Below are 11546 nucleotides of genomic sequence, written 5' to 3' on the forward strand. Positions count from 1 at the left end.
TGCTTGGTTCTGATGTTTGTTGATCTGTTTTTTTTTTTTGTCTTATAATGATAGTTAAGTTTTTTATGATCTATGATTAATGAATTGTAATGTTTCATGAATAATGAAATGTTTGTGGTTTTATTTCCCTTCAATTTGTATGTTCTGTTTTGTGTATAAATTCAAACTTTTTGGCCTTGTTAACGCCAAAAAGGGGAGATGAACTGCATATGTGCATAAAAGGGAGATATATATGAACTGCTGCATATGTATTGAATATTTGCTTGCATTGTATTATATAAGCATTTGGGAGATGAACTAGTACTGCACTACATTATATTGCATTAGCATCAGTAAAATTATATAGTAAGATATATGATGATGATGATGATATGAATTGATCCTTTCTTAAGTGTTAATAATTTTCAAGATTGACTAAGAAAAGCAAGTCTCTAATCTCAAGACTCAGACCCTCTAAATGCATTCAATGTTATATTCGAGTTTGGCATCATCAAAGCCAAAAAGGGGAAGATTGTTAAAGATAGGGGGAGCAACATGAACAACATCAAGACTAAAGCTTGAAACTTAGAGAAAAGCTTTAAATGTTTTGCCTTTTACATGCCCAACTCCCTTGAGTGGCATTTGTATTGGTTGTTATATTGAATGTTGCATCTTAGTCCATATCATATCTTTTGTGCATCATGCATCATTATGAGTAAGTGAGACACTACTAGAAAAAATGTTTTTAACATTAGTTATTTTAGACATTCAACATCGATTTTGAATCGATGTTGAAACAACCGATGTTAAAAGTATCAACATTAACATTGGTTATAAAAACCGATGTTAAAATATACTCACAACATTGATTTTTTTCTAAAAAAATGATATTATCGTACAAAAAGCATCGGTTTTTACTAAAAACCGATATTGAGTTGTGTATTCTATAATACTTTTTAATTGGTTCTAAAAAAACCGATGTTGAAAGTCATTTACAATGTGTATTCTACAATACTTTTTACATCGATTAAAAAAAACGATGTTGAAAGTCATTTACAACATCGATTTTTAGAATGTTCTAACGACATCAGTTTTGACCAAAACCGATGTTGTAAAGTCACCTTCTACATCGATTTTAGACCAACCAATGTTATTTTTTGCAAAAATTTTAAATATTCTATTATTTTTACAATGAACCAACCATAACTAATTTGTAAAAAAATATATTAATTTTAAATTAAAATATTAAAAAATATTATTTTAATTACAAAATCACATTACTTACAAAACCTTATATGAAGACATTGGAAATACAAAACATTCAGTATTATTAACAACAAATAAAATATTGTAGAATATAATTACCTTGATAACTACAATAACGAATTTTCTATAACAAGCCAAAGAACTAATGTGGTGATACGTCTAACTTTGAAGGATCAACTTGAGGCTTTTCCAATAATAATTAATATTATTCAACTCCTTTCCTTTTAATTAATCCAAACATAATAGTATACAAGCTTTGCTATACCTCAACTTCATTTGTTCAAAAATTGTCTTGATAGTTTTCTCATCAGAACCAAATCTAGACACTACATTTAGTTGAGCTTGTAAATGAAAGGTAGAGCTAACAATCATCTTTGTCTTGGAACTCATCAGGTATAATCAATTTCTCAACAATAACCTATTTAAAAAATAAGAAGCTTCAAGTCACATAAGAAAACAAATAAATAATGACAGCAACCATAAGTTCCTACGTATACTATAGTGATCATACAAATTAAATAAACATTTACCAAACCAATCAAAAGAGTAGAAAGATCAGTTATTTGTAAAAACCGGTGACAAGTTTAGAGACAAAAAGGATTGTTGTAAAGCTGTTATAAGCCACTCACCTTAATTGTAGCAGCATTTGTTACAGATGGTTTCAAATCCAAAGCAACACCATAATGAAACATTGCTCTCTCATGCGTGTGACGCCTTCCATAGATATTACCCATCAAAGCATAGACACTACTTTCATGAGGTTGTGCCTCTTTCAGCTCCTCTAGGACATCCAAAGCCTCGTCAATTCTTTCTAATCATATGAGTATGCTAGCTTTTTGGTACATGGGAATTGGATTTTTCTTATCTTCCAAAATAGCCTTCTCCATTATGGTCAATGCTTCCCCGCTTCTCTGACAAATCATATTTTATAAAATGGCAATAATTTGTCATGTGATGACTGATTCACAATCAAAGCGATGCCAATGCATTGCATAAATTTTAAAAAAAAAATCCATTGATAATGTATGGATTTTTTCTATATGCCAATTTATGGAGAAGTTTTATTTTATTTTAGGTAAGGTTCCATTGCAATAAGAAAAATAATAGTGTATGTTATGAGATTCAAGATTATTTGATTTAATACATGTTCGTTAATAATTTTAAATTAATAAAATTAAACAATTATTTTTTTAGAATAAATAGAATGATTTGCGACCTTGCAAAGTTATCCTAATAAAATAAAATAAAAAGTTTCTTTTTAGGTCCAATGAAAATGTTTTCGTATTCCAACACACTATGATTTGGAATTAACTAGTCAGACGTACAAATTTAAACATGATAGAATAATAGTTTTATCAATCATTCTTGTAATACTGGTTCAAAATTAAAAAAATAAAATAAATTTAAACATGATATTTTTTGGTAGAGTTTTATTTTATTTTCTAAGAGAAACAATCTCATTCAAGTGACATGTTGTCTACATTAGCTCTCAGGCAGATCTAATGATTTTTCCTTTAAAAAATGTCTTGATAAATTGAGAAAGAAGGGTGTTTAAATCTTTTAACTTCAATTCTTATAAGACATGAGACATAAAGGAGGCGAGAGGGTCTTACAGCTCACATGTATGGCTTAGCCTTCCTACTGTCAATGTTCTAACCTTATGTCCTTTATACTATTAGGCTTACACATTTTAAGGTATTGTCTCTATAGAAGCAAGCTTCATGATGAATCAAGATTAATTCAAAGAAGTTTTGATGATGACAAAGGTGATGACAAAAAGCTCAAAGATCAAGAACACTTCATGATAACAAAGATGATGATCTCAAGAATCAAAGGATGAGTTTAAGATTGAATCAAGAACACTTCAAGGTTCAAGAGGAAATTTGGTTTCAAGATTCAAGCTTCCAAGAATTAAGATCAAGATTCAAGACTCAAGATTCAAGAATCAAGAGAAGACTTAATCAAGATAAGTATTAAAAAGTTTTTTCAAAAACTGAGTAGCACATGAATTTTTCTCAAAACCTTTTACCAAAGAGTTTTTACTCTCTGGTAATCGATTACCAGATTATTGTAATCGATTACTAGTAGCAAAATGGATTTCAAAAGGCTTTCAACTGAATTTACAACATTCCAATTGATTTCAAAATGTTGTAATCGATTACAATGTTTTGGTAATCGATTACCAGTGTGTTTGAACGTTGAAATTCAAATTCAAATGTGAAGAGTCACATCATTTCACAAAAAAGCTTTGTGTAATTGATTACACTGATTTGGTAATCGATTACCAGTGATAGTTTCTGAACTAATCAAAAGATGTAACTCTTCAAATAGTTTTTGACTTTTTCAAATTGGTTTTAAGTTTTTCTAAAGGTCATAACTCTTCTAATGGTTCTCTTGACCAGACATGAAGAGTCTATAAAAGCAACGCTTTGTTTTGCATTTCAAATCTATCTTTTCCAATTCATTCTTTACACAAGCAATTTTTCCACATTGATTTCTAAGTCTCTTTGAACTTCTTCTTCTTCTTTCTATGTCAAAAGTTTTCTAAAGTTTTCTGGTTTTCTAAACCTTGAAAACTTGTGCTATTTATTCTTTTCATCTCTTCTCCCTTTGCCAAAAAGAATTCGCCAAGGACTAACTGCCTGAATTCTTTTTGTGTCTCTCTTCTCCCTTTTCCAAAAGAACAAAGGACTAACCGCCTGAATTCTTTTGTGTCACCCTTCTCCCTTGTCAAAGAATTCAAAACGACACAGTCTGAGAATTCTTTTGATTCTTCCTTTTCCCATATACAAAATATTTCAAGGGACTAACCGCCTGAGAATTCTTTTGTATCCCTATTCACAAAGTTTCAAAGGTTTAACCGCCTGAGAACTTTGTCTTAACACATTGGAGGGTACATCCTTTGTGGTACAAGTAGAGGGTACATCTACTTGGATTTGACTGAGAACAAGAGAGGGTACATCTCTTGTGGATCAGTTCTAGTGGAGGGTACATTCACTAGGTTGTTCAAAGAGAACAAGGGAGGGTACATCCCTTGTGGATCTTTGCTTGTAAAAGGATTTTTACAAGGTTGGAAAAGAAATCTCAAGAACCGCAGGTCGCTTGGGGACTGGATGTAGGCACGGGTTGTTGCCGAACCAGTATAAAAACTCTTGTGTGTTTGTCTCCTTCTTCCCTACTCTTTTAATTTCCTCTGTGCACTTTAATTTCCACTTTTACTTTTGGTTAAGTTTCTTTTCTATTCTTCATTTACTTAACAATATAGTAAAAGCCTTAGAAGAGTAAATTTTTAATTAGTAAAGGTTTAGGAATAATTAATTCAACCCCTTCTTCTTAATTATTCTGAGGCCACTCGATCCAACAGTCTCTTTTACTTTCATGGACAGTGTCCTTAAAATTATTTAGATGGTTTAAAAAAGAGTAATTATAAATTATTCTTAACCTTAATTCTTAAGCATGATATTTTTTTAATGGAACAAATTTCTTAGCAAACACAAACCTTTGATAATAATATTGAATCACAGTCACATGCAATATTTTTTATCAATAAATATTAATTATTAATATTATTAGTTTTTATTAGTGAAAACTTTAAATGTGACCTCTTCTTCATTTTCTTCTCTTTTTATTAATAAACTAACCTTGTATCTCCACAATCACAACATGTAGTGTTAATTGTGAAATGTAATTAAGATAAAGAAGAAATAATGGTGGAAGCATAAATGTTATGTTGCAGTAGTACAAACTGATTAAGGCAATAAAGGCATCAGAACGCTTTGCCATCTCTGCTTTCCTTTGATGCATGTCTGCTACTGCCTTCACTTCCCCCACTAGAGGAGCACAAATCTTTTGCACATATATTAGAACATTTATAAATAATAGCATGCAATTTACATAAAAGGTCTTGAGAGAACTTCCTTTAATGGGGTCTTAGTCCTTCTGAAATACACAACTCATAAATATGATCTGCACATTGTAAAAGCTTATGTCAAATAGGAATCCTGTTCACTATAGAAACCAGTAGATGCCAGATTGGAAACATATCATAGAATAAATACTAACCATGGTGGCATAGAATACAAAAACAAAGAAAGCCTTATAATTCCAATAACCAACACAATTATTTATCCACAAGTAGTGATGATCCTACATCATATTTACCAATCAAACAAAATGGTCAAAATAAATCCTTACTTCAGGAACTCAAATGTGAAATTGAAGCTCAAAGTAACATCCATTGATGAGATGCAACTGACCTACCATTTTCAGAATACACCTTCTGCAAACTCGACAATGATGGGTCCTGTGAGGCTTGTATGCAAATCACTTGTAATATTTCTTCTGTTATGCATTCTGCAACAAGTCAATCGAGGAACTCAGTGGTAGATCAAACAAAGTGGATTACTAATACGTAAGAAAGTTGGTTGAGGAATTGGCGAGTTGACTCAATGAGCAGCCATCACCGGTTTTGCCGCGAGTTGCCACACGAAGGTGGAAATCAAGGGCTTAGTGTGCCATCCCAACATGAGACACCCATTGTGCTCTTCAACTCTATACCCATCCCCACCCCCGAAAAGTGCGAGCAACATGTTGGCCTACTTGTACGCGTTCGAACCCAAGTGAACTGGAGAAAACCCCGGCCGAACCGAACCGGTTCCGCCACTAGTTCAAGGTCTCGTGCCTTTCCATGCGATTCATTCCCTCACATGCCACCACGTTGCAAATTTGCTTCCTTAAGTTCGTCTTTGTTCTCTTCATGCTCAACGACAGTGAGGATCTCCAGCCAAATCTGCCAAACGACCAAGAGGTCTATCTCCACCACGCTGGGGGGAGGAGCTTGTGAAACTCGAAGATGGAGTTCACTGCCACAATCTCATCTTCTTGGAGTTTGAGCATGAAGGTCGTGTACTGTAGTGTGTATTGCAACTTAATCATGGTCGTATAATGCGGCATTTCCTCGATCTTGGGATCTAAGAGCTTCATCGCGCTAGGGTTTCTGAAATCAACAATATAGAACAACTGATTCGCCTTCGTGATGCAAACCAAACTATTCCCCCAAAACGCACAATCCGCAACGTTATCTTCAAAGCACCCTTTCCCAAGAGAGAGGTTCGGTTCGATTAGGTTGGCATGAACGTTGTAGCGGTAGACGATGTCGTCATGGGCGTCAAGAGAGGTGGCAAGGAGGGGAAGGTTGAAGGCAGTACTGGACTTGAGGGTGAGGGTTGAGGGGGAGGAGGATGGTGGAGTGGACGTGGCAAAAAATGAAAGATGGCTTTTGGACAAGAACGAATGAGTGAGTGACTGAGTGAGTAAGTGAGAGTGGATGTGGCTGAAGATGAAAAGGGGGTTTTTGAACAAAAAATGATTAACATTGATTTTATCAAAAATCGATGTTAACAAAATCAATTTATTTACAAAAATGCCATTGTTCTTTTGTTAACATCGGTTTTCATAAAACCGATGTTAAAGTAGCGATGTTGAAAGCATTTTTTTTAGTAGTGAGAAGAAATATTTCCAAGTTAGAAAAGTTTCTTCAGAAGGAAAAACTCTTTATTTTAATCGATTACAGCCTTATTGTTATCGATTATACAAGTTGTTTAAAGCTTGCAGAGTTATGTCTCATATCGGTTTAATCAATTACATACTTTTCGTAATCGATTACACAATTGTTTTTTAGACAATGACTAATTTATTCAGGATTCTTTGCTTTAATCGATTACCATGTGATATAATCGATTACTTCTCTTTCTATAAGTAGTTAAGAAGTAAACAAGAACACTTTAATCAATTACTTTGAGTATCTAATCAATTATATTGTTCTTGAGTTGTTTCCAGGTTTTGGGAAGAACACTTTAATCGATTAAAAAGATAATCTAATCGATTACTTCATTGGATTAATCGATTAAAAAGATAATCTAATCGATTACTTCATTGGATTAATCGATTATCTTGTATATTTAATCGATTATAGGCGGTTATAACTATTTTCTCTATAAATAACCAGCTTGTGTTCTCTTCTAAACAATCTCAAAATCTCAAAAATAACACAATAAGCCTCTGAATAAGCTAAGATCACATGTTGTTATTAGTTAAAGAAAGAAGAGAAGAAAAGTGCTTAGAAGAAGTAACTCACCTTCAAAACTATTTTATTGTGAAGATCTTTTGCGGAAAGAATTGATCAGGTTGTGTTTATCTTTACTCTTGATTTTCGTGTATGGTTTTACACATCCTTTTGTTTGTACATGAATCACTTATGGCATGTTATAATAGGTGTTTCTAGTTTGGGCTAAGAGTGAGGTTCTCTTAGGCTCTTATTCACAAAGGATCCTAATGTTGAGTGCCAAAGTCTCTTTTACCAAACTGTTGATTGGTTGTGATTGCTTGTAAAGATTTTTTATGCATAGTGAAAATCTAATTCTAATTTTGGATTAGATAACTGGATTAACTTCTCTAATGATAGAGATTGAACTAGTATAAAAAGGTTGTATATTTTTTTTTCTTGATCTGATCTTTATCTCTCATTCAAGTATTAATCAGTTTTAAAAAAATTAAGGTTCAAGATATATCTTTGTGAAAAAAAGAACTCTAATAAAGGATAATGTGCAAAGGACGAATTGATTAAGCATTGATTGAGTTCAATTTGTGAGAAGTTTATGATACGATCCGTAAAAAAAAAATTCTTTAACTCTAGTTTTAAAAATTCATTTTGTTTTTTTTTATAAACCACATATATATCTCCTACAGGAGGCAATCCTACACAAGGTTAGTAGGACCACCCCTCGCCTGGTGGAAATAATGCATAATTTTATATAGTAAAATTGTAAAAATATTTGGCTCTTATTTAACCGTATTATGGGGATCCCATAACCTTTCTGTCATTTCTTCTTAATTAGTGGAGGGATATGATATGATGATTAAGTATTTTCACAATTTTGAAATTGTTGCATCTTTTAGCTACTGATGAAGGTGGTGCTATACCATACTAATTAAGGGGATAATAAATTTTAGACTTTTCTCATCTTTTTAACTCATACACAAAAGCACTGCCATGGCATCAGTATCCAGTTCAATGTCGATACATGTAGCATAAGAATACAATATTTATTTTAAACTAAAAATATACCATTGTTGGCGTTATTCTTAGAAAAGGGGCATACCATAATTTTTATGTTGTGAAGACATTGGCAATTTTAAGATTGAAGAACATAACAACATCAGAATTTTCTTGGTGAGTCAACAACTTGAGCTAAACACTGGTATGCATTGTGAGTAATATGAAAAGGGCCGTTGTTATTTTATCCAGCTATTACTTCTTTCTATTTAGAAAAGGCAAAATGAACTATATCAGTTTGTGTGACATTACAAGTACATGGTTCGGCTATAATGGAAATTAGGATTTTAGAAATTGTAAATAAAATGCATTTGGAAAAAAATGTGAAATATAAAAATTAAGGGAAGAAATATAGCATCAGCATGATTGATATAAATTATCAAGTATTTATTTGTAATCCTTTTGAAACTAGAAATACTTCATATATAGAGACAGAAAGATAAATACCTAGATATATATGTATGTATATATAGTATGTGATATAAATTGGTTCTTGATTTTTTTTTGTTTTGAATGTTGCATGTTGTAAGTTGTGTAGATTAATCTATTAATCTATGTTTGAATATATTATCTTCGGATGGAAATAATGGATGAAATAATGAAAAATCAAGTTCAGAATTGAAAAGACATAATTAAATATTCATAATTTTCAATTATATATCAGGTGTTCCTCATAAAGATTAATTATGCTAACTATGAAAGTTTCTAGTTTCATGATCATATATAGATTATGCAGATAAAGAAAATCTGGACATGGTAAAAGAAAATACGAAAGGAAATATTAGCAAAGTTTTGCTGAAGCTATAACTTATTCATTCATAGCACATGCATGTATCATTATAGGTATGATCATATAGAAGGATTATCAGCGTCACTATGAAAAACTAATTAATCTTTTGGAGTTGAAAACTATAAGTCTGGGAGACAAATTAACTGAACTATCAACACATTGAAGTTCACATCTTCCCTTATGTATATTGAATAGTAATAAAAGGTAAGAAAATATCAGAAAAGGTAAACATGAATTCTTTTTGTCCTTGTTCATTTTCTTCAGCTGCTTCCTCAAATCCCCTGGGCACTGGGCAGTGATAGCAAACTCTCTCTATACATAACACAATGCAGTAAAGTATAAAATTTATTTAAAATCGATTCATGCATGCGATGCTCAAGCAGTTCGCCTTTGTCGTTAAGTCTCACTAATGTGTTAATGGCATTAGATGCCAAAGTTTCACCGTTTAGGATGAAGCATACGGGCAAGAAAAGATCGAAGAGATTATAATAGTTTTTGTACGGAACGAGTGATCTGATCCAAGATGACTGCACTTTGTATTCCTTCATCGTCCACATTTCAGGCATAAGCCTTGTATTCTTCCAACCGAAGGAACAGAGAACAAGACATCCTTGTCTCACCATGAAACGAAATAAGTTAAATTTCAGCATAATGGCTAAATCATGTGGCAGTGGAATCTCTAATAATGTCCTTTTTGTCACATCGAATGCAATAATTACAGCAACTTTATCTTTGGGTTTAACCAACCAATGAAGAGCTCCATTCAAGAACACCCCATCCCCAAATGTAAGGTTCTCACGATAAGGAGCCTTACTCTTAGTGCAACTCCATGAATTGGCTCTCAAAGAGAAGCATTCGATCTTCGGGTGCTTCCTCCGGGACAATATAACATTCACTATCACATAGTCATCAGTTGATGGGTCATACCCAAAACCAGACAAATATTCGCATGATCTCTCCATTGGCTTATGCAGAATTTCTTTCCCCAGGCCGGTTGATGGGTTCCATACGATGAAACCAATGGAATCCAAGCCTGTAAACATCAAGAGTATAAATCCTCTGCAAGAACCTACAACTCTTACCGAATGTTTATAATATTTGAAAGTGGATGATGGTGGAACTTTAAAGACCACATTCGCGGAATCGTCGCAAAGTGGTTCCTCTGCCTCTACGTCTATTGCATTCAATTCGGAAGCATTAGATGATGTGAAAAGAAATCGGTGGGTGGGTGCGGCAGCCATGTCAATATGGGATTTGGCGAATTCAGGATCCGAAATGAGAGCACACCATGACTTAGAGACGCATTTGAAACGCAACAAAGATCTCACTGACAACCTCAACAGAATTTCTACGATCAAATCGAAAGGTAGAGTGACCTTCCTCTTCATCTTATTCATCTTTTTATTAATCTTCTTCATCCTCTTTGCAAATGGCTCAGCAGCTGAACGTGTATACCTTTATATAATTTGTTGATAGTTCATCTGTGCAAACAAAAATATAAATACGGAAAATCTTCAAGCGATAAGATTAGATTTTAAATTATAATGCTGTAAAAAAAGATTAAAAATTATAATAGAGATATTAGAGATGATTTTATAATATGACTTTTAACTTTTACGTTTTCAAATACTATTTCTAAATTTATTTTAAATTTGAAATTGATTTTAATTTAAATCTAGATATAGTACTGTATCATATTGAAGATATTTTTTAGATAAATTAAATCTTAAAATTACTATATGCTTCTCAGGCTTCTAATTCTGTTAGCAGAGGGTGAAATTTCCCTCTCCTAACATGTATATAGTATAAATTTTAATTTTTATTCAACATGTTTGGTATATCATCTCATGTTTTTAATACCGATTGAATGTTATAAACAAATCTCAAATATATATATTTTCTCTTTAAAATTCAAATATTTTCTCTTATGTTTTTATATTAACTAAAAGATTTAACAAGTTATAATAAAATATCATAAACTAATTTTGAGTATATACACTTTATTTTAAAATTCAAATACAATTTGATATATCTTCTTATGCTTTTAATATCAACGGAAGGATTTAATTTATTTTCTTATCTATTTCAATCTATCATTATTAATATCTATAGTTCTAATTTCAATTTTAATATTTTTAAAAATTATTAATAAACAAAAATAACAATATAACACATTATAATTTATATATCATAAGTCTAAAATAGTATTTATATGCTCAAAAAAATTATTCATTATACATTTTAATTATAATGTAATTTATATATTTTTTGGTAAAGAGAGAAAATAAAAAAACTACAAGCACTAGCCAACAGAGGCTAGATGATCATGCAAAAACACATCTAATACACAAGAGGGGGGAACCACAAATTCCTCATTCTAAGACGAACTCTCATGTT

At 32.0% G+C, this 11546-nt stretch overlaps 2 protein-coding genes across 2 annotated transcripts; both read right to left on the bottom strand.

Moving 5' to 3' along the window:
- Positions 1–1606: 1606 nt before the first annotated feature.
- Positions 1607–5834, bottom strand: LOC121174343 (cell division cycle protein 27 homolog B-like). Its single transcript, XM_041013533.1, has 4 exons — positions 5709–5834; positions 4992–5091; positions 1875–2056; positions 1607–1663 (listed from the first exon to the last, which is right to left on the bottom strand). Exons 1-4 carry the CDS (start codon positions 5832–5834, stop codon positions 1607–1609), a joined length of 465 nt encoding a protein of 154 aa, XP_040869467.1.
- A 220-nt stretch (positions 5835–6054) lies between these two features.
- Positions 6055–10546, bottom strand: LOC102663590 (F-box/kelch-repeat protein At3g06240). Its single transcript, XM_014772490.2, has 2 exons — positions 9651–10546; positions 6055–6577 (listed from the first exon to the last, which is right to left on the bottom strand). The coding sequence occupies exons 1-2, from the start codon at positions 10544–10546 to the stop codon at positions 6055–6057; spliced, it is 1419 nt and encodes a 472-aa protein (XP_014627976.2).
- Between the last annotated feature and the right edge of the window lie 1000 nt (positions 10547–11546).

Source organism: Glycine max, chromosome 20 (assembly GCF_000004515.6).
Source record: "Glycine max cultivar Williams 82 chromosome 20, Glycine_max_v4.0, whole genome shotgun sequence".
Lineage (NCBI taxonomy): Eukaryota > Viridiplantae > Streptophyta > Magnoliopsida > Fabales > Fabaceae > Glycine > Glycine max.

Coding starts and splice junctions, on each gene's coding strand:
- LOC121174343 (XM_041013533.1), bottom strand. CDS start 5,834: ATGTTGCTCGCACTTTTCGGGGGTGGGGATGGGTATAGAGTTGAAGAG. Junction 5,092..5,708: donor GGCAACTCGCGGCAAAACCG/GTGATGGCTGCT, acceptor TATGTGCAAAAG/ATTTGTGCTCCTCTAGTGGG. Junction 1,664..1,874: donor CAAATGCTGCTACAATTAAG/GTGAGTGGCTTA, acceptor TTTTTTAAATAG/GTTATTGTTGAGAAATTGAT.
- LOC102663590 (XM_014772490.2), bottom strand. CDS start 10,546: ATGAATAAGATGAAGAGGAAGGTCACTCTACCTTTCGATTTGATCGTA. Junction 6,578..9,650: donor TGGATCAGATCACTCGTTCC/GTACAAAAACTA, acceptor TTTCATCTTCAG/CCACATCCACTCTCACTTAC.